A 25,491-nucleotide genomic window follows, 5' to 3' on the forward strand; every position below is an offset into this window, starting at 1 on the left:
CCAGAAACCCAGAACAGGTTTCCTAGAAATTACGATCAAGATTACCAAGTTACCAATACTTGACGTTGAGTTATTGAACTGACATTATATTCTTTTCTTATTACGTTGAGAATTTCAACTTAAATCAAACTGAATTAATGCCAAGTACTATGTCTTGAACGAAGCCTTGGCACTTAACTTTTCCATCAGGGCTTCCCTCCTTTCTGCCCTCACGCATGTTATGCGCTGCCGAGTCCTAATCACATCTCTACTCACGTTTAGACTCAGCTGTGTGTGTGTGTGTGTGTGTGTGTGTGTGTGTGTGTGTGTGTGTGTGTGTGTGTGTGTGTGTGTGTGTGTGTGTGTGTGTGTGTGTGTGTGTGTGTGTGTGTGTGTGTGTGTGTGTGTGTGTGTTTTGCATAGGAATGTCCTATTCATGTTGTGCCCATGATACCCCAAGGCCTAACAGATCCCATCTATGAAAACGTGAGCTGGGCCCCTCAGCCTGTGTGTGTGTCTTTTTTAGCGTGTGTGTGTGTGTCTTTGGGGGTGTGCTGACGTTTGAGATGGGTGGGAGAGTGGTTGGATGTTTATTTTGTGTGAGTTTGGGCTTTGTGTGTTACCCAGTCACTTGATTTCTGTGTGCCATTATGCACGTGTTCACTTTTCTTGGAAAGCTGCAATCTGACACCCGTCTTGCACACATGTTAAGGGGCTTTTGTGCTTGTGATGCTGGATGGGGGAGATCAGTGCCCGTATTTTGAGTCCTTGTTTTCCACCCCTCCGCAAACTGCTCATTCCCTGCCCCCCATCCCTCTGCACACCATCCGTGCTCCCTTTCTCCTGAGAGCTTTACCTTTAATCCATATCCTCCGATAGCCCAGGGACACTGGCCTTGTTGGGGCCGAGCCTGTAGGCTTTTCTGTCATCGATTCAGAGGGTTAGTTAAGAGTTAACTGTGGACTCCTCTCTTGGAATTACTGTTGACATCATAGTTTTTCCAATCCTCCAGGTACAGCTCCCTTGTTAGCGCTTGTCACAGCTAATCCATTATGTCTGTTGCTTATGTAGCAATAGGGCTGGGCAACCATGGAAGAATTTCCCATCAAGATAAGAATAGGGTATTTTATGCTGTGGCATGCATATCACCACATCTGCTTATTTATGAAATATCAGCGGTCAAAGAATCCAAGTGTGGTTTATCATGTTTAACTGGGATTTTATGGTAATTGCATGCAGAGATTATAACTCAGCTTGTGGTATAAAGGCATACATTAAACATTATCGTGCATTAAATCCCCTCATATTTCAGATTTCACTGTGATAAATGGTTATAAGCTAAAATATCAGTTTATCACCCAGCCATTTAAAGTAGTCTTCTATGTACATCATTTGACACATTTATTTTATTACAGTACATGACATTTTGAGGCACCAGTCCAATTAAAGTGGGTCTTTTGTACATACACCAATCGGCCACAACATTAAAACCACCTGCCTGATATTGTGTAGCTCCCACTTGTGCCACCAAAACATCCCTGACCCATTGAAGCATGGACTCCACAAGACCTCTGAAGGTGTCCTGTGGTATCTGGCACCAAGACGTTAGCAGCAGATCCTTTAAGTCCTGGAAGTTGCGAGTTGGGGCCCCAATGGATCGGGCTTGTTGTTACAGCACATCCCACAGATGCTCCATCGGATTGAGATCTGGGGATTTTGGAGGCCAAGTCCACATCTTGAACTCTTTGTCATGTTCCTCAAACCATTCCTGAACAATTTTTGCAATGTGGCAGGACGCAGTGTCCTGTTGAAAGAGGCCACTGCCATCATTACCTCTTGTAGATCAAATGTGAGTGAGATTCAGCAACTGGATTGCTTATTTTTCGCCTCAAATTTGTTCAGAAACATATTTTAGTGAACTGATAGGGTGAAATAAGTGAAAGTTACCCAGCAAATAAATGGATACAACATGCATACAACACTGCTGAAACTGTGTTGGCTGACGTCACTCAGAGTTCCAGTGCGGTGTGAATGCAACCACAAAAAAAATCCCTTGACGGTATCTATTTCTCAGGCGACATCCCCAGTTGCTCGTTCCTCTCAGGGAGTCCCCAGAACTGTTCAGTGTGAAAACGCCTAAAGTTTCCTGTAGGTAGGTGGTTTCCCAGCAGGACATTGGAAAGAGCATCACACTGCCTCTCCCTGCTTGCCTTCTTCCCCATAGAGCATCCTGGTGCCGTCTGTTCCCCAGTTAAATGACGCACGTGCAGCCGGCCATCCACATGATGCAAAAGAAAACGTGATTCATCAGACCAGGCCACATTCTTCCATTGGTCCATGGTCCAGTTCTGACGTTCACGTGCCGATTGTAGGCGCCTTCGGCTGACGGGGGTCAGCATGGGAGCTCTGACGGGTCCACGGCTACGCAGCGCGATACACAGCAAGCTGCGATTCATTGTGTGTTCTGACACCTTTCTATCGCAGCCAGCTCTACCTTTTTCAGCAATTTGTGCTACGGCAGCTCTTCTGTGAGATCAGACCAGACGGGCGAGACTTCGCTCCCCACACGCATCAATGAGCCTTGGGCACCCATGACCCTGTCGCTGGTTCACCGGTTGTCCTTCCTTGGACCACCTTCTGGTAGGTACTAACCACTGCATACCAGGAACACCCCACAAGACCTGGCGTTTTGGAGATGCTCTTACCCAGTCGTCTAGCCACCACAATGGGGCCCTTGTTAGAGTGGCTCAGATCCTTACGCTTGCCCATTTTTACTGCTTCCAACACATCAACTTCAAGAACTGACCGTTCACTTGCTGCCTAATATATCCCACCGCTTGACAAATGCCATTGGAACGAAATGAGCAATGTAATTCACTTCATATGTCAGTGGTTTTAATGTTGTGGTTGAAGGGTGTACTGTATATGCAAATCTGCCATGAATCTGATCACCACACATATGCCTTGTAAAACGACAGTCATGAACCTGTTCTTCTGCCTATTTTGCTTCTCTCTCTCTCTGTCTGTCTGTCTGTCTGTCAGACCTCCTGGCTTATTTAGCCTACAGCTGGTTGACAGGCTCCCTCTTCTCCTCGCTCCCCTTGTTTTGTGTTCAACTGGATTGCATCTCTCCACGTGCAGCAGTAATAGCTGAAAGCATGTGGGTGGAGTTCCCTCGGAGAAATGTGCGTGACTGGCTGGTTGGCTTAGATGCAGCACTGCACACACACACACACACACACACACACACACACACACACACACACACACACACACACACACACACACACACACACACACAAATAGACAAACACTTACACAGAAATATGCAGCACTTACACTTATAAAGAGCCAGCTGAGAGGCTCTCTGTTCTAAACAGGTGTGTGTGTATGTGTGTGTGTGAGTGTGTGTGTGTGTGTGTGCGCGTCTGTGTGCGTCTGTGTGAATGAGGAACCAATGTCCTCAAAGATGTAAAATATGGATCATTCACCAAAATAAAGCACGTATTTCACAGTTGCAGGGATTGGAGTGAAGTCGCGATTGTTTAGCAGGTCGTCGTTCGGGTTCGGTAGAGCGAGAGATTTCTGGGAGATGCTTGGCATCCGCAGACCTCCTGGGGGATTGTGGGAGTGTTCTCAACAGGAGTATCGGAGAGAGATGGAGTGCTCCGAGAGGCTCGACAGCCCTTTGCTAAAAATAATCTACACCTTTTCAACACAATACACACACACACACACACACACACACACACACACACACACACTAGAGCCTATAGTCACGCAATACAGCAATGTTTTTGTTATCCCCTGCTTTGTATATTTGTGGATGTATAATATGATGTTTTACAAATGATCACTTGCTAAGTTATGACCTTTCACCACCTAAAAAGATGGCTTGTGTGCACAACTTGCTTTAGCTTCCAAATAAGTGCTCTTACTTACAAATGTAATAGGCAAAAACAAACAAACTTAACTGATGTAGCTTCCCCATAACCGGCTATAACTGGTTAGAGCTTTCCATGATTCCCATAACCAGTCTCTCTATCCTCTTCATAGGTGCCTTTTCAGAGATTTCATTAGAATTAAGCTTCAAGAGTGGGGTGGAGTGGGGGGGTGGGTACACTTTGAGTGTATTTGAATGTGGCGAGTCGGCGTACATTAAGCACCCTATTCTTTCAGGAGTCGTTTTACATGCCAGTAAGCCTCTCTACCTCTGCAAAGCCGCTGGCTTAGCCTCAGAGCCCAACCTTTCTGGACAACATGTCCTACATTTAATTTAGTTAGGATGCCTATTCCCTGGCCAAGCATCAGCTGTGTGCTGGCTGCGGCCGTGCAGCCCGCTCCACCCAGGTCCAGGTCCAGGTCTGGCCTGGCGGACGGTGCTGTAGGGACATGTTATTTCTGTCCTTAACTCTATGTGTTTGGGTCAGCCGGTCTATATGTGGTCATGTGTGGCTGAGGAAGTTTGTCTGAACAAAGTGTGTGTGTGTGTGTGTGTGTGTGTGTGTGTGTGTGTGTGTGTGTGTGTGTGTGTGTGTGTGTGTGTGTGTGTGTGTGTGTGTGTGTGTGTGTGTGTGTGTGTGTGTGTGTGTGTGTCACTGTTTTCCAATGTGCATGAGCTTGTGCCCCTAAATTGTGTGTTTGTATGTGTGGCACCACGCCTCAGCTCAGCTGACAGGAGGGTTCTAAATATACCCCTTTCACAACAGCCAAATTGGAAAAGTAGTCCGACCGCTGTAGTTCACACCCTCTGTCCAAACAAAAACATTTCAGGCATAGATTTAATGGGGTTGTAAGTATTGAAAGTACTCATGTTAAATAGTCGTGCAGCAACGACTATCGTCATGGCCGACACTTCTCCCAAGCAGCTGTTTCACACTGGTAGCTACAAGACAAGATGCTTCGTGGAAACAGGAGCCAGAACCATTTCAGTGAAGACCTTTGCCCTCAATGAGATTCTTATCAAATGAATCGCATTGAAACTCGTCATCTTTTCATGTATCACCCCCAAAAATCTGTAAATAACATCTAAATTATGGAAAATGATAGGGAAATCCTCGGCTGTGATTGTGTCGGACAGTATTCGTGAAAGGACAGTAGTGATCAGTATTGATCCTTGTGATTGAATGTGGTTGAAGTGGGAGCATTCAATCGTTTGTGCAGCATAATGTTTACACTTTTATAATATTACTGTTGTCTTCAGTGACCGGTGAAGGACACATACACTGATCAGACACATCATTAAAACCACCACTAATGACCACTAATATTCTGTAGCTCCCCCTCGTGCCACCAAAACAGTTCTGACCCGTGGAGGCATGGACTCCTTAAGACCTCTGAAGGTGTCCTGTTATATCTGGCACCAAGACGTTAGCAGCAGATCCTTTAAGTCCTGTAAGTTGAGAGGTGGGGCCCCCATGGATCCGGCCTGTTGTTCCAGCACATCCCACAGATGCTTGATCGGATCGGACCCTAACTCCGGCCATCCACATGATGTTGAAGAAAACGGGATTCATCAGACCAGGCCACCTTCTTCCATAGCTCCACAGTCAAGTTCGTGCCCATTGCAGGCGCTTTCATCTGCGGCTGCGCAGCCCCATACGCAGCAAGCTGCGTTGCACTGTGTGTTGTGACACCTTTCTATCATAGACGGGCGAGACTTCTCCCCACGCGTATCAATGTGCTTACGGCTCTTCATTGATACGGTTGTCCTTCCTTGGACCGCTTTTGGTAGGTACTAACCGCTGCATACTGGGAACACCCCAAAAAACGTAGCCGTTTTGGCCCTTTTCAAAGTCTCTCAGATCCTTACCCTTGCCCATTTTTCCTGCTTCCAACACAAACTTCAAGAACTGAGTGTTCACTTGCTGCTTAATATGTCCCACCCCTTGACAGGTGCCATTGGAATGAGATGAGCAATGTTACTCACTTCACCTGTCAGTGGTTTTAATGTTGTGGCTGATCGGTGTATCTTATACTAGAGGGTTTTGCCAATTGGCTGCTTTGTCCCGGTTTTGCTTTTAATCTATTAATTCTGGGATTTTAAACCCTTTTGTCTTCTGCTCTCTCTTTTTTTCTACTCTCTCTGTTCAGATGCTTCGGAGGAGTTTTTCGAGTACGATGCGGAGGAGCTCCTGGTGTTCTTGACTCTGCTCATCACAGAAGGGAGGACGCCAGAATGTTCTGTGAAGGGCCGGACCGAGGGGCTGCACTGCCCCCCAGCCCAGTCGGCCATGCCGCCCCTTCACAAGCATGAGTGCAGCGACAAACTCCCCCAGGTAAACCTGCACGCAAAACACATACTCACAAATTTGTAGACACTGGTATAAATCAAAAGCTTTTTTTGTTTCTAATCGGCCAAACTATAATACGGCATATAATAATAAAATATCGTCATATCCCCTGCCCCTACTCACAAAAGGAAATCTAAATAAAAAAAAAATGTTGCTTCTATTTTTGTTACTTGGGCAAACCCAGCTATCATTGCCAAAAATCGGTGGCCTTTTTGGTCAGAGAGACGGGTCTGTCAGCTCTCATCAGCAGAAACAACAGATTTACATTGATCATATTATTATTGGGAGATTCAATGAAATATTGAAGGACTGTACAGGTCGTAGCCCTTTTACTCATAGGCACACGCATTTTACATTACCTCTGAGCATTTTCCTCACCGTAGCTCACATTTTGAAATTGAGATCTCTATTTTGCCGTTTTGGGAAATTCAAACGATATGGTGAGAATAGAGGTACGGGCTCTTTAGACTCGAATAAAGAAAGATGTGACTCCAAAGAAGATGTGATAGCGGCCGTCTGGTCACACTGTCGTGGCGGCGTCGTCATGGTCCGTAAACCAAGCTGAGCTCCAGTTGTCCCGAGATTCGATCACGCGGTTTTGACGGACATGGATCTCGTTGTGTGTGTCCAGTGTCGGCAGGCCAGACGTACCCGCTCGGAGGTGATGCTGCTTTGGAGGAATAGCATCCCCATCATGATCGAGGTGATGTTGCTCCCAGACTGTTGCTATGGAGACGAGTGCCCGCCCAGCGACCTCATCAGCGACCCGGTCATCAAACAAGACGCTTTGCTCCTGGAGAGATGGACCCTGCAGCCTGTTCCAAGACAGTAAGTTTAGACGCTTGACACCAAAACCCGAGACTGTATTTACACAATATTTCTTTAAAATCACCTCATCGACAGGGTGCCCTACCGTCAGCATGTGTGCGCGGTGCCAGTCGTTTAGTGGTTTTCTTTATGATAATTACTGAACCGCACCCTTTCCTCCAAATACACTTTAATTAGCTCAACAAAAATTGGCCTATTTTCCTAGTCTGTGTAGGAGTAGGCCCCACATTCCACGGATGTACCAAGCATTCACACACACACACACACACACACACACACACACACACACACACACACACACACACACACACACACACACACACACACACACACACACACACGCTGACTTCAAGGCCCCGAGTCTGAATGAAACACACAAAACTAAAAATCCCAACAAAACCCATCCAGCTGTATGATTTCAGGGTCCAGGTGCTTTAAAAAGTCTTAAAATGTCTCAAATGCTGTATTGAATAAGAGGGGGGTGTTTTATGCAAAAGTCAGTCATAAATTTAATGACAAAATGCCTTTTAAAAGTACTACATGTTATTCTCTGATACCCACAGACAACCCGGATTGTTGACTCATTATCCTGACCGTGTTCCTTGTTTACTCCTCTTGTAACGCTGCCCGTGCTAGGAGTGGGGATCGCTTCATCGAGGAGAAGACCTTGCTGCTGGCGGTCCGCTCCTACGTCTTCTTCTCTCAGCTCAGCGCCTGGCTCAGCGCCTCGCACGGCATCGTCCCCCGGAATATCCTCTACAGGTCAGAAACCATCTCTGGAGGACTTGCAGTCCTGTCCTGTTGCGAAAATATTTAATTAAATGTAATTAATTAACTTAATTGTTTTTATTTAATATTTAAAGCATACCCAAAAAAATAACTATGAAATGAATTGTTTGAAAGTTATTTATGCAAATATTAATACAAATGAACACAAGATTCTAATTTTATCAAAATCCTCTGCCGGCAAAATAGCTTCAATGAACTTAGTTTCATGTAATGGCTGCACTGATCTCTTGGAAATGAACGCCTAACTGCCTCTCTTGACGAGAAAAATCGTACAGTATTTATAATAGAAGCGTCATACTAAAGCGAACGGAGAGCGCTTTCAACAGCTGAATCTCCACATTCTTGCTTTTTGCCCGACAGGATCAGCGCTGCCGACGAGGAGGTGGTGTGGCAGTTCTCCCAGCCGCCGTCGGAGCACCTCTTCCCCGTCCCCAATGTGTCCCAGAGCGTTGCGCTGCGCGTGCGGGTGCAGTCGCTCCCCCGTCAGCCCACCTACCCCACCCTGGCCTGCAGCATCCACACCGGCCTGCCTCCGCTGTACGGCAGGAGCCCCGGCCTCAGCGCTCACTTCAGCGCCCACAGCCCCCTGCCGCTGCTCAGAAAGACCCAGGATGCCGGCAATGAGTCGCCGCCGCTCAGCGCTAACCTGCCCCTCTACAGCAAGAGCCCCGGCCCCGTGTCGGGCCTGTCCATCAGCGCTCTGCCCATCTCCAACCTTCCCATCAACAACATCCCCATTGGTAGCCTTTCTTCGCCCGGCTTGCCTCCGTTCTATAGCAAGAGGAGACAGGAGCCGGCCGACACCCACCCGTACCAGAACGGTGAACCCCCGCAGGTCCCGCACTACCAGAGCTCCCCCCTCTTCCACAAACCATCCCACTCTCCCCTGCCCTCCCGTTCCCACTCCCCCTGTCCGCCCCCACCCACCGGCAAGCCGGGGAGGTGGCTGTACTCCTCCCTCAACGGCTCCCCCGACACCACACAAGTGGACGACTACGGGCTGTGCACGAACGGCAGCGACGCCTCCAAGGGACCGGCCCCGGAGCCGCTGAGGTCCTTCAAGGCGTTCTCTCTGTCGGACACCGCCCGATCCCCCTCCCCTCGGCCGGTCGCCACGGAGACCAACCCCCTGATTGGCTCTCTGCTGCAGGAGCGGCAGGAAGTGATCGCCCGCATCGCGCAGAGGCTCAACTTCTGCGACCCCACGGCGCCCCCCCTCCCCGCTGGCCTCTTTGCTCCCGACGCCCCCCCCAAAACCTTGTGGAGCGGCAACCACGACCACGTGACCACCAACAAGACCAAAGAGCCGGAGCCGCCGCCCTGCGACCGCGTGCGACCCTTCGAAACGCCCATAAGTGACTCTTCATTTGGGAAAAGGGAGAGCCCCTCCGTCACGCCCGCGGCCTGCAGGCGGCTTAAACTGACCGAGACCAGAGAGGACGAGAGGAACGGGGAGGCGGAGAAAGAGAGGGAGAGGGACAGAGAGAGGGAGAGGGACCGGAAGAGAGAGAGGGACAGAGAGAAGGAGAGGGACAGGGCGGAGAGGGAGGGGGAAAGAGAGAGGGAGAGAGAGAGGGACAGAGAGAAGGAGAGAGAGACTAACAGAGAGAAGGAGAGAGAGAGGGACAGGGAGAAGGAGCGGCAGAGGGATTGCTCCCTCATCGCTCAGGCGGTGCAGGACATCACCAGACTGATCCAGGAGCGACTCTCTGCTCCGTCTCTGTCGCCCCTGCACAGCAGGAGCAGCAGCCCCGTGCATCACACACACTCGACCACCGTCACACACACCGTCCGCATGTACTCTCACGCCCCGCAAGCCTCGTACGCCAACGCCAACGGTTGCACGAACGGCGACGTGTCAGGCCACCAACCTCAGAGAGGCACACGCACCACTACCGCCAACGCACCCTTTTGCACAGAAAAACCCCAGACGGAGCCGGAGACCGAGCGCCGTTCTACCGGGACCCAAAACGGTTCTCACTTTATACTTGAAGATGCCCAGTTCGGTCGCCAGTCCCGCGCTCACGGCGCTCAACGTTTACATCCCCCAGCCCAGGTGGAGCTCAGAGCCCGGACTCCCGTCGAGCCCCGCTCCCCCTCACACTTCCTGGAAAATGGCTTGATTACCGCTCAGCATCCCAGTTGGACCTACACTGACTCCAGCACCACTCTAAGCCAGAGTCACGGCAAGATCCAGCACCACACATCACACCAGCTCCAAAACTTTGTCCCAATCCACCCCGGGGTACCCCAGGATGAGAACCTGGCGCCCCCGGGATCTGCCGGCTCCAGCCTCACCAGTCCGGAGATGACGCCCCCCAGCACAGTCCTGGTGAGGAATTCCTACATCAGCTCAGAATAACAACGGCTTAAATGTACAAAGTGTGACAATATTGTTAGTGAACATTCCAAATCCATTGCGCCAGGGGTTCCCAAAACGTTTTTCTGGTAATGCCCCAGGACCATAATAAACTGTTGTGCAGATTATGTGGCGTCCCAAACAAAAATAGACATTACTTCATGAGTAAGCTTATATATTTTGTGGGGAAAATTTAATGCGAAAAATCTATAACTATAATAATTTGGTTGCATATCCCCTGCAATTCCATAATGGGCCCATGGGGGACCACAGACCTCGGTTTGGGAACCTCTGCATTATGCAACAGGAGGCTCATCTGGTCGGTCCTGAAAAAAAATGTAGGACATGGTACTTTGACGGATGCTGTACATCTATTTTGGATAAACAGTGGATCAAAACAACACACCTTACTAATTGTTTGTTTTTTGTTTATGAAAACATACATTTTGTGACCGTTTTTTTTTTTTTTTTTTTTTTTCAAATGGTGGGAAACTAATTTAGGTACAGGTATAAGCCGCTTGACAGGAATGCACTATTAATGGAATTCATGGTTTTTATTTTATTTTTTTACATATCGTCAATATTGGTTTACATGCCAGCTGTCTAACCCCTCCTTCCCCTCCTGTTTTTCTGCTTCAGAGACCACACAGCCCGTCCCCCCTGCGACCCTGCAACAGCTGGAAGAAACAGAACAGACACTCATTAGATGCCACTGCAACCAAGGCCTTTCACCCCTGCACCGGCCTCCCCCTGCTGTCCAGCCCTGTAAGACATGCACACGAACCCCCGCCGCAACCTGTAGTACTAGAAGTAGAAGAGACCTTTGTGAGATTTTATTTATTTACTTATTTTCAAGTTTTGATGAAGCCGCATCGTACCGCTTATCAGAGGCATGTGTTAGTGGGCGTAACGTATGTCCCTGCCTTCGCTGCCACCCCTGAAATGTGTGTTTCCCCCTCAATAATGTCAGAATGCCAATGATTAAAGGCCAGTGTTTTTGCAAACAGTAGAGTGGCACCGTGCCTAGCTACCTTAGAAGGTTATTATTATTATTTATTTATGTGCATACACATTGTCCATGATTTAATAATGTATGTCAAAATAATTTATAGAAATGTTTTATATTTTTTCATTATTATTCTTATTATATATATATTTTTGTCATAGCCATGGAGCCGCTGGGGTTAAAGAGCCGCAGGTTGCCTACCCCTGCCCTCGACAAAGCTGTCTATTTGTCATATAGATAAATTAACAAGATGGCCTGATTTCCTCTCTTCTAAACATGGCTATGTTGACTCATTGTTATTTTCTAACTTCTAGGTTTGTCATTAAGACTTACACACACACACACACACACACACGAGTGGCTGGCCCGTGTGAGTTTTTTTGAGTCACGGGCTAGCCAGTTGTGTGTGCGTGTGTGTCGTAAGTTTTGAGTCATCATTCATTTGTTAAACACATGCACACACACACACGCATGAATACAAGCTCAGCCGCGACTTGTAACCATTCTCTCTTTTTGGCTCCTAAACACCACTCGCTGGACTGGATCTTCTATCGTTTGAGCGATGACTCGCAGCACTCTCAACGTTCAGGCTGCCGTCCTGTGACCGTTTCTCTTAAAGACACACTCATACATCTGAGAGCAATCTCTGGGCCTGTGGTTAGTTAGCTACGGTTAACAACACACACACACACACACAGGAGTCTGAGCCATGTGACGCATCTGAGCTTCATCAGCTGCAGTGGCGTTCCTGTAGTGAGAGCGCCAGGTCACCAGACCTCCACTCTGCTGCACTCTGTTCTGCCTCGAAAGGAGCTTAAAATACTCCCCCCCACACACACACACACACAGACAGACAGATGGATTGATGGACAGACACAGACGGACAGACAGACAGACAGAGTATATGGGAAAGCCTCTTAACGGTACCAGAAGACAGACACTGACAATTTCAAGTTACATTACATTACATTACGTTTAGCAGACGCTTTTATCCAAAGCGACTTACAACTATTCAAACACCGACGGACGCAGCCATCAGGAGCAATTAGGGGTTAAGTGTCTTGCTCAAGGACACTACAGCATCCTAGCAGGAGGAGCCTGGGATCGAACCAGCAACCTTTAGATTACTAGATGACCAGCTCTACCTCCTGAGCTACTGTCCCGCTTAGTTAGTTAAACCTTTTCCTGCTCTGTTCTTTCTTTTCGTACTTCTGAATGTGGTTACAAGACACATCGATTAAACCTGTTTGATTCCCATGTCATATTACATGGATGAACGTACCTCCTGCTCTAATAGGATTTGTAAGGAGTCGATGTATAATTTGGGATTCACTTCTCTTACTATTTTGGTGTTAATTTATGAATCCCCTGTGCTCCAAAGTGATTCATTTCAGAAGTAACACGGTTCTTGGGCACAAAAAAAAATAAAAAAATAGCTAGCTTTTAGGATAGGTTTTCACTGTGTGTGTGTGTGTGTGTGTGTGTGTGTGTGTGTGTGTGCGTGTGTGTGCGTGCGCGTGTGCGTGCGTGTGCGTGCGTGTGTCAGGTTCCTCAGAGGAAAAACCAGACGGGCTACTTTGACCTGGACACCTCTCTGGCTGGCTATAAAGGTCTGCCGTGGGCCTCTGGAAAAAGGTGCACACTCCCTCTCTCACTTACAGTGCATCATGTGTCTCTTAACAAGCTCCTCCTCCGCTAACATTTAGACATTTCCGTCACGGCAAAACTGCGCTCTAAAAATTCACTGTGGTTAAAGCGACAGCGAGAATAAGGCTCAACTGCCTGGAATCCGTGGACAAGCTTATATGTGTCTACACTGGTTTAAGTAGAATCTATTTAGCAGCGAAAAACCAAGACTTATAATTAGACGGCATGCCCCCTAGTTTTGTGGGACAGAACACCTCTTTCTCACCAAACCCTCCGTTGGCTGCTCCTTCCATGCTGCCACCTGCTGAAGCAGCGCTGCACTGCAGCCGCACTCAAAACGACACCGATTGAGCTCAAAATGGCAGACTCTCTCCACACAGGGCTCCATAGCACCTCCCCACACAGGGAAGACCGGGGAGGAATTGCACTTTATTACGTCTCTCAGTGCGGGGATGTGACTCGAGTATTTGATATTCACCGGCTGCCGGCCCCGTTTTGAGTCTGAGTGTTTTACTCGTCGTCGTTCAGGGATCCTCGTTTCGTTCCGCGCTGATTGTGTTGCACTCACTGCAATATTATTTTCCACAATGTAGAAGTTTTTATTTCTTCTTTTATCTTGGTTAGTTTACAAGAATCAAGTACTCACTGTGGGGTTCTTGCGGATGCAGATAGTGATACAATACTGACATGTTCTGTCAGAATAATAGTGGTATAACCGATTACGAAAAAAATTTACTAAAAATAATATTATTAAAAATATATATTACACCCAAGGACTTCAAGTCCTCTATTTCTTTTATATTTTAAGTAATCAATTTATTCACTTACTTTTGTAAACATAATAAGATAAATCATGAAAAAGTCACTGTGTTCCAAAAATAAAAGGGGGGGGAAAACAAAATCAATTTGCATGCTAGTTTCAGAGTTTTAACAAGTAAACAATTACACCCAATACTGTGTGTGTGTGTGTGTGTGTGTGTGTGTGTGTGTGTGTGTGTGTGTGTGTGTGTGTGTGTGTGTCTGTGTGTCTGTGTGTCTGTGTGCGCGTGTGCGTGTGCGTGCACGGGGTGGGTCCTTCAGGCTGTGTCCAAAGGCGGGAGAGGAGGACGCAGACGAGACTCAGCAGCTCTTCAGTGCCAGCGCTCCCCTTGCCAGCCTCAGTCTGCTGGGGAACTTCGAGGCACGCCACCTCCCGCGCACACACACACACACACACACACATACACACGTTTAGACCTCGCACACTCTCTTTTTCGAAGATTTGTGGATTGTTCGATCTTGACGGAGTCCAATGTGTCCAGGAGTGCGTGCTCAACTACCGCCTGGAGCCCTTGGGCACGGTGGAGGGCTTCACGGCCGAGGTGGGCGCCAGCGGCTCCTTCTGCCCCAGTCACATGACGCTGCCTGTGGACGTGTCGTTCTACAGCGTCTCCGACGACAACGCTCCCTCCCCGTACATGGTGAGGTTCCTCCCTCAAGCGCTTCCCGTGACCCGTCAGGCCCTGTGGGCGGTGTCAGGCCCACGTCAGAGTTCGCACTAGGATTTCTGATTGCCCCGTCGATGTGTTCAGAAGGATTACCGTTTTGTAAAAATATTTAAAATCAGAAAATCAGCGCTGCTTTTCCCAACAGGGATGCCAACTCGATCCGACCAAATGGAGGAAAGTATTATAACTGATAACATTTTTGTGTTTTTAGAGCTTACAGGGCTTATTGTGCGGAATTACATTTACATTACATTACATTTAGTCATTTAGCAGACGCTTTTATCCAAAGCGACTTACAATTGTTCAAACGCCAATGGACGCAGCCATCAGGAGCAATTAGGGGTTAAGTGTCTTGCTCAAGGACACTACAGCATGCTAGCAGGAGGAGCCTGGGATCGAACAGGCAACCTTTAGATCACTAGACGACCAGCTTTACCGCCTGAGCTACCATCCCCATAATCAGCGGGTGTCATGACATTTCACTGCATATATGTATGACCGTATGTATATGTATGTGAAAAATAACCTCTTGAACTTGAACTTTATGCCAAATACAATCCCATTTTTGTTGTAGAACAATAACGCAGTCAGACACACAAAGCATCAAACAAATCTCGCTCTCGCTCTCTCCCTCCCTCTCTCGCTCTCTCGCTCTCTTGTTCTCGCTCTCCCTCAAACTAACACATCCAAATTCAATATTTTCAAATGTTTAGTTCTAGTCTATATAATCACGTGGCCACAATGTGCGACAGGTGCCTGACTTGATTCTAAACAACCGCCCAAAAGCTGGTAATTGCGGGCATCGGATGACCTCCTCTCCTGTGTGTGTGTGTGTGTGTGTGTGTGTGTGTGTGTGTGTGTGTGTGTGTGTGTGTGTGTGTGTGTGTGTGTGTGTGTGTGTGGTTGTCGCGCCGCGTCTTGCAGGGCGTGATCGGCCTGGAGTCGCTGGGGAAGCGAGGATACCGCGTCCCGCCGTCTGGAACCATTCAAGTGGTAAGGAAGCTCTCCCTCCTCCTGTCGTGCAGTGGGAGGGATGTGGACGAGAACAATGGTCGGGTTCCACCTGTTGACCAGCAGAGGGAGCCCCCTGGTGGAAGAGGAGGAAGAAATGACCAGCATGGGTGCCGACGTCAGGAGCACGTGCATGTGATTGTGTGTTCTTTTGCTGAAGTGGGGACAATAAAATGCGGAAAAATTAATTCAGAGCTGACAGACATGGCAGCACTGAACTTGTTAAAATATAAAAATATTATGGTACAAGTGCAAGACAATGGGTTAAAGCAGCACTAGATTTGGCGCCCCTACACTTGTACACCATTGACTCGGTCCGGTGTCCGAAATTCAATTATTTTACCGGACAAATTTAAAACCTTTCAATAAAAATCAGTGTTAGAAAGGCAGATAAAAAGTACACCTGGGTAACAGGAGGCCCTTGCACGGACCTCGCCGCTTCAGCGAGCACTGGCGGGGATCGGCCCCCTGCTGTCGCTACCAGATGTGCTCGGCCTGGCAGATCAGCTCTGCACGCTGCGAAGTCGGAGGTTGAAACAAACCCCCTGGCGCAATGAAAGTGAGGGCTGGCGCGGCTGCGCACTTGTACCCCTGGCCCATCCCATAATCTCATTTATCATTGCTCATTGCTCTTTTTTTTATACAAATTAAACCAGCCAAAAAAAGCAAACGGTTATTACCGGAGCCAAACATCAAGAAAATGACGTAGTGCCGCAAAGCGTAATGCACTTTTCGTCGTTTCTGTGTAACTTTGCCTTCAATGTGTGTGTCTTTAGTGAGTGAGCGACATTCCAGCGTTTTGTTGTCGTTAACCCCCAGAAATATTGTGAACAGAAAATCTCGACAGCACATGTTTTGTTGAGAGGATATAGCATTTCATCGGTGGACACTCAGCTCCTCTTTGCGAGCTGATCATTTCCGTTTAAAAAAAATAAATAAATAAGCGAGGGTTCCGTCTGCTGCGATTCTGATATTTTTCCACAGGAAATGGAGATCTTATCTCGAACTGAAAACCATAAATCTTGTTGGAAAACCAAAGTGAAAGCAGATGAGGAGCTTCCTGTCTTTAGAATAGTGGATTGGTGCATTCAGATAGCCGGATGGATGGATGGATGGAGGGATGGCGACGGCGGCGGCGTGACCTGAGTCACGTACAAACACTGAAGCCGCGCCTCTCGTCCTCCAGACCTTATTCAACCCCAACAAGACAGTGGTGAAGATGTTTGTGGTGATGTACGACCTGCGAGCCATGCCGGCCGGCCACCAGACCTTCCTGCGCCAGAGGACCTTCTCCGTTCCTGTCCGCCGCGACGGCCACACCCACACCAGCAGGAAGCCCCTCGCCCTGGGCCAGGGACGCACCCTGCGCTACCTCGTTCATCTGAGGTACGTCAGGCCCCGCAAGTCAGATCCCTTGTCCGAAAAGCGCCGGTTGCAAAAGCTGCAAAAGTTTTTTTTTTGATTTTTTTTTAATTGTTTCGTTTTGATAGGAAAGTCAAATCCGACGAGCGTTAATGAAACGTGCCTCTCTCCCCCCCCCCGCCCAGGTTCCAGAGCTCCAAGTCTGGAAAGATCTACCTCCACAGGGACATTCGCCTGCTGTTCTCCAGGAAGTCTATGGAGGTGGATAGCGGTGCTGCCTACGAGCTCCAGTCCTTCACCGAGTCCCCCGCCGACCCGCCGTTCTCCCCGCGCTGCTGAGGCCACTACTGAAGCCTAAACCACCCCGGTTTTGTTTTTTTTTTTTTGTTGTTTTTCCCCCCCCCCACAAACGCTACACGGTCCAATAGCCTAGGGCTAGTATTTTGGTCGACTCGCTCTCGATCCACTCTTTGAAACTGTAAATTTAAAAAAAACAAAAAAAAAAACTTTCACGGGAGGGGGAGCCTTCGTCGTCCACTTCTTTGTGGATAAGACGTGACGACTTTTCTATGACGCGAGATATAGCCAGGTTTTTTTTTTTTTTTTTTTTCGTTTTTCCTCTCGTCTTTGAAGAAGACCTTTCTCGAACAGAAAGTGCATTTTATCCCCAATTTGTGGCTTAGAGGGGAGCCCCATCAGACGCGTCTTTCAGATCCTGATGCAGCTCCGTTCCCAAAATGCACTCCCGAAAATTCATCAGAAGCATCGCAGGACCATCGGAGGAGCCTTGCAAACAATCACGACAGAGCAACTTTGAGGGCTCCGATCAAAGATGTCCCCCACCCCCACCCCAACTGGAAATGAAAGAAAAAAAATAGTCATATTCTAATACTTTTTGTACTGTTACAGAACCACTTTATTGGATGTGTTGCGATAGAAGGAGTAACATTAGTTTAGTGTTTACACATTTATTTTCCGTTGACCTACATCATTTATTTAATATTTAAATTAATATTTCAGTTACTACTCATGTGATGTCTGTTATGCTAAGCATTATGATGTAGTGCAAACTCTGTAAATCATAGTATGTATTTTTTGACATTAATATTCAAATCTGAGAAAAAATATATCTATATATATTATAAAGCAATCCTGAAACCTGCTCCCGTGTCCTTGTGATCTGAATTTGAACCCTGCGTCCGTGTGTCCCGCCGTAAGGGGAAATGAAGGAGGGTGACGTCCCTCTCGCGTCCAAAAACACCATCATGAGGATGAAGTTATTCCTGCCACGCTCTGACTCGCCCATAGTAACAGGGACGTTTTACCTGCTTCCACAGTGCATGTAGGAGGAACAACAATCATCAGAATCGCTTGATTTGTCCAGGTACATTTTCATTGACAGGGAATCTGTTTTGTCTTACCATACTCACTAACTTACAACATACTTCCATACACACTTTATTCACATGTGCTTTACTGCACATATCTGTATATACAAATAACCTATCCCATATACGTAACTAATCGCTTCACTTTTATTTCGTACCCCCACTCTATTATCTTTTTGAGTTATTTTATTTTATTTATATTCTACTCTCACTGCATTACATTTTAGGAATCAGTTTGTTATGTAGGAATTAGGTTAGTTATTATGTTCAGTTAAGTAACTATTGTGCATAATCTCCGGGTGTGTTGCAAAGACATTTCACTGCATATATGTGTGAACTTAGTATATGTATGTGACAAATAAACCTCTTGAGTCCTCGCCTCTGCGCACTGATGCACAGACAGACAGCGTAAAAAAAAAAAAGAACAGTCATAAAAAATATATACGGTGTATATTTATACAGGATATACAAAAATGTGTTAAATGCACGGGAAAAAAAAGACTGTGGCAGGGCCCGCGTGGCGCTGTGGTTGCGACTGGCCGTGGGTATGACACTGGATTCACATGTTGATCAATATGTAAACAATCATATAGGGACGAATAATTCTTACAATGATGTTACATTGTTACCACATAAAACAATAGTATGACTATTATAATGTAATAGTATGACTTATAATATAATAATATGACTTATAATAGTATGACTTATAATATAATAATATGACTTATAATAGTATGACTTATAATAATATAACTTATAATAGTATGACTTATAATAATATAACTTATAATAGTATGACTTGTAATATAGTAGTATGACTTATAATATAATATGACTATTATAACATAATGACTATTATAATATAATAGTATGACTTGTAATATAATATGACTATTATAATATAATAGTATGACTATTATAATATAATAGTATGACTTATAATATAATATGACTATGCCCAATGTTCCAGAAGGAACGGGGGGAACAAACCAACTAACCATAATATAATAGTATGACTATTATAATATAATAGTATGACTTATAATATAATGACTATTATAATATAATAGTATGACTTATAATATATAAGTATGACTATTATAATATATTAGTATGACTTATAACATAGTAGTATGACTATTCTAATATAGTAGTACGACTATTATAATGTAGTAGTGTGACTATTATAATATAATAGTATGACTTATAATATATTAGTATGACTATTATAATATAATAGTATGACTTATAATATATTAGTATGACTATTATAATATAATAGTATGACTATTATAATATATTAGTATGACTATTATAATATAATAGTATGACTTATAATATATTAGTATGACTATTATAATATAATAGTATGTGAACTAGAATAAAGTTTCCTCGTGTGTGTTGATTTAAGTTGACCTAACCTCGCTTTGATTCACCTCGCGTGGCTTCACCCTCGTCCATCCTCGGCGTGTCCCTGACAAACGCCGAACCGCGCGCCTCCACCGGGAGACGACAGACGCGCCGCCGCGTCCCCCGCGTGCGCCCGCACGGTGTCTCCGGATGCGACGTCACGGCCCCGGGCGGGCCGCGCGGGAGCGGGAAGGCTCCGTCGGTTCCGCGGCGGGAGGACGGGCCCCGGGTCGGGTGCGGGACGAGTCGCTCCGTTCAAAACCAAACAAACAAACAAACGGACGAGGGGGGGAGGAGTCGTTCGGTTTTCCCCACTTTTCGTTCCCTTGATCCGGTTGGTGTAACGCTCGGTGGGCGACGACCAGGAGTCAGGAGAGTCGGGAGAGTCCTCCGGTTTGTAAGAACGTTAGTTGTTTGGGCGGAAAGGGGTTAAACTGGATCTTTGAACCTATGTCTCTCCAAAATATGTACTGGCGGAGAAATGCGAGGTGTGAATCGCTAAAACAAAGTATTCCCTTCTGTCAAAATGATACAAAAGTGTAAAACGGTAGTGTGTAAAACACTCAGGGCGTGTTTTCCTCGTTTACCTATTTTACTCCTAATTGTTTTTTTTTTTTAATTTGCGTTGAAAGTAATGGAAACTCTGCTCCCGGAGAGACCCCAGGACTCAAAAGTGTTCGTTCGCCACGAGCGGATCGCCCGCCGACCTCGCGTCCCTCCGTCAGACCCGAGCGGGGACGTGACGTCAGGACGGAGCTCCTGTCCAGCTTTTGTTGGAGAAGCCGCAACGTAACGCTTCGCTCCGCCGATACCAGCGCGATGTCGGAGGACATGGGGGACACGACTCCGACGGAGGAGGCGTCCGCGGAAGAGAACGTACGTTTCGAAAACCCGGCGACTCGACCGGCGGACGGCGCTAGCCGAGCGGAGCTAACGCCGCTAGCTCCCGGGGTGGCTGAGCCGCTCTCTGGCCGCCCGCCCGCAGCGCCGTTGGGGAGCTGGCTAGGACGGGGTGGCCGGTGTGGAGCTAGCCGCTGCTTTAGCACGACCCCGGCGCAGGCTGACGTGCCTGAGGGAGCCGCCCGTAGAACCGGACCCCGCGGGAAATCCGCGCGTATGCGGAGCGGATGTTGTGCGTTACGCCGACCGAGTCGGGGAATAGTGTGTGTGTGTGTGTGTGTGTGTGTGTGTGTGTGTGTGTGTGTGTGTGTGTGTGTGTGTGTGTGTGTGTGTGTGTGTGTGTGTGAGAGTGACGGCTCGGCTCACTGTCAAAGTGGTACTCTAATAAAGGCGGCGAATAACACTCCTTTCCCGCAACAAATACCCGCTAACATCCGGCATTTGTCACCAGTGGGAAAGGATGACCCTGCGATAGACGCGGGTTTTTAATCGGCTCCACCTCCGATCGGCTCTGATGTGAACGGGACACCCCGGTCGACCCGCTCGTTTCGGCCCCTTTACCGGGGCCAGGCGACGCGCGTTGGGAGTTCCGGACGCTGGAGCGTAGACAAACAGAAATATCTGTGTATCATTCCATCATTTCATATCTGATTTAGAATCCGTAATCGGAAGTTATTGACTCCCCCCCCCCCCCGCATGCGGGACCGTCAAATGTCCGTGAGTGTGGGGAGCACAGCGGAGAAACCCCCCACGCTCCCCGCCGGGCCCCGAGTCGCCCCCAGCGTCGCCCCCGGCCGGTCCCCGCTCTGCGCCACCGAAGGACCGGTGCGCACTCGTGAACGATCGATTGAACGATTATTCTTTTGAACGGCTCCGAGTACTTTACAGTTTTCTGTCGTTGTTGGTTTTAAGCTGGTGTCTCGTCGAATGTTTCGTTCCCAACCAGCCTTGCACCAGGACGTGGCCCTTTTCGGGCGCCTTCGAACGTGACGCACCGGGGGGAAAAAAACGGCGTTTCTCCTCCATTGGGAAAGGTGTCGTTCGCCTATTTTCAGCGGGTTGAACCCGATGATTTTGGTGTGAAAACGGCATAAGGAACGTTTGCCGGCCTAGTCCTATGTGGATTGTCATCCGATGGTTGTGTTATTGAATGGAATCCCGCCGGCTCTGTTGTTTACACATTTATACCGAGTTTGCGTGACAGTAAACAGAGACCTGAGCCCGCACACAGCCTACGGGGATTTGACTGATTTGGAACGGCTAATAAGGCTGACACTTTGGTGGACACACAGGGCTGTGGAATCTAAAGATATTGCAAAGGAAAAAAGTTTGAGACCTGCTTAAATAATCGCTATCAGGGGAAATAAGGCAATAACTGACAGCTCTGACTATAATATGTGTGTGTGTGTATATATGTATGTGTATATATATATATATATATATATATATATATATATATATATATATATATATATATATATATATATATACATATATATACATATATATATATATATATATATATATATATATATATATATATATACATACACACACACACACATCCCCCCATATTTTCATTTATTCCATTCAGATAAGCACGGAGCTCTCCCAGACCAGGCGCTGCATCTGTAACTGCATAGTTCCCTCAACGTGATGTTTAATTTGGCAAAATAAATAAAACGTCTAATTTATTGACGGCAACAGCGTGTGTCAGCCTCAGCAACACGAACAAACCCCCGACTGTGCATGTATTTACTTTTTCTTGCGGAGGTGGAAGAAATGGTGGCGAGTCCCGAGAAGGCGGAAGAGGCCAAGCTGAAGGCGAGGTACCCAAATCTCGGCAATAAACCCGGAGGGTCCGATCTGTTCCGCAAGCGCCTTCAGAAAGGAGTAAGTTGATCCGCCTTTCTACTGACCACGTCCGACTATTATGTTTGTACCGTCAACCTTTTGGGGAAGGCGCCGTTGTCTATGCAGGGCCTTGGTCATTTTCAAAGAGCTTCTTTCCAACAATAATTCAGAAATTCAATTTTGGACGCTCAAGCCTTGCGTTTTACTCCCGGTATCCTCGTCAACAAGGATATAACCAGAAACATGCCTGGTCAATATCTTCTTCACATTTTGCCTGTCTGGTCTGGATGGCTTCTGTTTTTGAGGAAAAATTTTAAATCTGACATGCAATATATAGATACATTACTGAGGTTTTAAGTATGTTTTTATTATTGGGTGTATTTCTCATTGGTTGCTGTGTAATTTCTGCACAACAACTAACAGCGTATGCAGTATCTTGCATTCGTGAGAAAATGAGGAAAATAGAGGGAATGAGCTTAAAAGAAATACACCTAAATTGCTCATAAAATCCACCATTGGCTTCTTCATTCTCCCCACAGCAAAAGTACTTTGACTCGGGAGACTACAACATGGCCAAAGCAAAGATCAAGAATAAGCAGCTGCCGACCACCGCACCAGAGAAGACACAAGAGATCACAGGAGACCACATTCCCACCCCCCAGGACCTGCCCCAGAGGAAACCTTCTTTGGTGGCAAGCAAATTGGCAGGCTGATGCGTAATTTCCGTGTCTATACTTTACACACTCCCCTCACTCCTAAAGTAACCCCCCCCCCCAGTACTACCACCATTTCCTGGCCTCCTCGTTAGTACTGACCCTGCCCAAAAGGAGCCCCTCGGGCGAGCCAGCGAGCAGCCAGCTTCTGTCCCCAGCACCGTTCAAGCTACCTCCTGTGCTTGTTTTGCCCCCATCCCGTGCCCCTCCCTCCTCCTCTTCCTCCTCGCGCTGAATGCCATGTTGTCATGTCCCTTGTGTGTCCCCCCCCCGCCTTTCCTTCACGGCTCCCACGTATGATACTTTGAAAGGGAGGACGCCGATTTGTGTGACATGAGCAGACTGATGCCCCATGTGCGACCGAGTGCCAGCTAGCACTGCGCTCCTCATCTGAAGAGAATGGTCCTCACAGGCTGCCCTCCCGTCCGTGTAGTCAGTATAGTCCCTCGGTTTTGGAAATGTGCTGTACATATTCCCCTTTTGGCAAGGAGGCAGGAACGAGCTTTTTAGGAAGTTTTACATTAGAAATGTATCATTCACTGTATGTCCTTATACTTAATTATGCTCTTAATGTGCTTGAGTGATTGACCGAAAATAATAATCCACACACACACACACACACGCACACACACGCACACACACACACACACACACACGCGCACACACACACTGATTGTGGCCGAGATCAAATCCTCTGTTTTGTTGACATGATTGTTGGGAAACACGGATGGAGGGAGCGGAGCGGGGCGGGACAGGGGACGACACCATGAAGGCCAAAATGTTGTAATGAGCTGCATGTGCGACAGGGCTTCCAAATGCAAAGCTTATCAAGTTCCATGCCGACACACCTCTGACATGGAAGTATACATATAGAAGATGAAAGGCTCGGATGCCGTTTGGGATCCCCAGGTGATATTTGAGGCCGCCGAAGGAGTCTGAACTGAAGTGTGGAATACTCGTGCCGCACTCTGGGGTCATACTCAGTTCGGGGCCAAAACAATCGCCCAAGTGATGGGGAGGTGCAGTAGACGTGGGTGGTGTTTATCCCAGTCAGTGGGGACCGAGCAAGTCCTGCATGCTGCATGGGTGTCATTTCATACCAAGCCCACTCAGCCTGCATAACAGACAAGTATCATCGTAAATAAAAACCCGGACACTGAGGAGCGACGAGCACTTGAAGCAAATATCAGTGTTTTCAATCATTTTGGAGACCCGAATGATAATACAGTATGTTCTGCGTTGAGTCTATCTTGGGTCCTTTCTGACTGGTTAAATTATTTTTGATGTGCGCGCAAAACCTGTCTGAGCTGTGCATGTATATGGCTGCCCTGCTGTCACCTTGTGCCATTTGGTTTGTAAATAAAGTAGTTTTGCACAAATGTTTGACGAGCAGGGTCTTATTTCTCTTGGGGGGGGGGGGGGTATTGTCGTGAGCTCCAGCTCAACGTGTTCTAGGTAAAGTCTTATCAAAGTCAGGCATGTGTTGAATTTCTCTAACTTTTGCATGAAAAGCTCATTCCAACCAGATATTTTAAACTTGTAAAAATAAAAAACCTGCTTTCTTTTAAGAAGCAATTGTTTCACAAGCTAGAAAATGTGAAAATAAAATTAAGTATGTGTAATTAGAAAAATAATGTGGGATATATTTCCTGAGGAAAAAAAATTACCTTAGTTTACATCATCTAGCAAATGTTTTTGTCCAAAGCAACTTAGAAAAAAAAAGGATGGTTTGTTGGAAGTAGTTAAACCAACTATATCACAATCACAGCCAGTTCAACCCTCTCACTCTAATAATGTTACTTGTTATTAACCTCAATTCAATTAATAGACAGCTCAAGAATATAGAGTAGAATTTACAATTAAATAAAAATAGAATAAAATAAAAAAGCATATGTATTATGGCAATGATAATAAAATGGCAATAATAGTAATGATTGCAGTGTAATTTATGGAGGTGTATCTCATAGTAATGTCTGATAATAATAAATAATATAATATGATTATATAAGAATGATAATAATAAATTATAACAACGGTTAATAATAGTAACAATGTGGTAGTTTGCGTTTCCAGGGCCCTCTGACACAGGCGATAGGGTTGAAAACACCAGTTGAGCTGTTGCTCATTGATTGCTCTAACGAGCAACAGGCGAACAGCCACACTGATCCTGGGCTAAATTACCGAGACCCAAGACCCAAGTGTGGCTGCTTAAATCCCCACACCATCCCCACACCACAAATAATAATAAATACAGCTGCAGGCAGCAATACGTGGGGTACAGGATAGTTGGGCCTTTGTTAAAGTTCAATGGAGGAGTGAGAACTTAATCTCTTTTGCTGTGTTTTTTGTGACTGCAAAAGTTAATTCCTTCCGGCCTGGTTACAGTGTAATTCTATGATCGGGTGGTGTTTGCGACTGTTGGTGGGTTACCTACTTCGCAACCAGTGGCGGTTATCATTCTA

General features: G+C 46.8%; 2 protein-coding genes across 2 annotated transcripts in view; both read left to right on the forward strand.

Annotated features, from left to right (window-relative positions):
- atosa (atos homolog A) overlaps nucleotides 1-17,923 on the forward strand; it is a 39,641-nt gene extending 21,718 nt beyond the window's left edge. Inside the window, exons 2-12 of the mRNA XM_079997040.1 lie at nucleotides 6,073-6,257; nucleotides 6,904-7,100; nucleotides 7,737-7,862; nucleotides 8,250-10,221; nucleotides 10,888-11,013; nucleotides 12,801-12,889; nucleotides 13,982-14,081; nucleotides 14,203-14,361; nucleotides 15,313-15,381; nucleotides 16,586-16,785; nucleotides 16,947-17,923. Coding sequence (XP_079853166.1) covers nucleotides 6,073-6,257; nucleotides 6,904-7,100; nucleotides 7,737-7,862; nucleotides 8,250-10,221; nucleotides 10,888-11,013; nucleotides 12,801-12,889; nucleotides 13,982-14,081; nucleotides 14,203-14,361; nucleotides 15,313-15,381; nucleotides 16,586-16,785; nucleotides 16,947-17,100 — 3,377 coding nt within the window. The 3' untranslated portion in view covers nucleotides 17,101-17,923. The remainder of the gene's footprint in view (nucleotides 1-6,072; nucleotides 6,258-6,903; nucleotides 7,101-7,736; nucleotides 7,863-8,249; nucleotides 10,222-10,887; nucleotides 11,014-12,800; nucleotides 12,890-13,981; nucleotides 14,082-14,202; nucleotides 14,362-15,312; nucleotides 15,382-16,585; nucleotides 16,786-16,946) is intronic.
- Nucleotides 17,924-20,300: 2,377 nt separating this feature from the next.
- On the forward strand, nucleotides 20,301-24,408 carry arpp19a (cAMP-regulated phosphoprotein 19a). Its single transcript, XM_079997115.1, has 3 exons — nucleotides 20,301-20,438; nucleotides 22,236-22,355; nucleotides 22,856-24,408. Exons 1-3 carry the CDS (start codon nucleotides 20,382-20,384, stop codon nucleotides 23,027-23,029), a joined length of 351 nt encoding a protein of 116 aa, XP_079853241.1. The 5' UTR covers nucleotides 20,301-20,381; the 3' UTR covers nucleotides 23,030-24,408.
- The last annotated feature ends 1,083 nt before the right edge of the window (nucleotides 24,409-25,491 follow it).

This window comes from Zeus faber (assembly GCF_960531495.2).
Source record: "Zeus faber genome assembly, chromosome: 3".
NCBI classification, from domain to species: domain Eukaryota; kingdom Metazoa; phylum Chordata; class Actinopteri; order Zeiformes; family Zeidae; genus Zeus; species Zeus faber.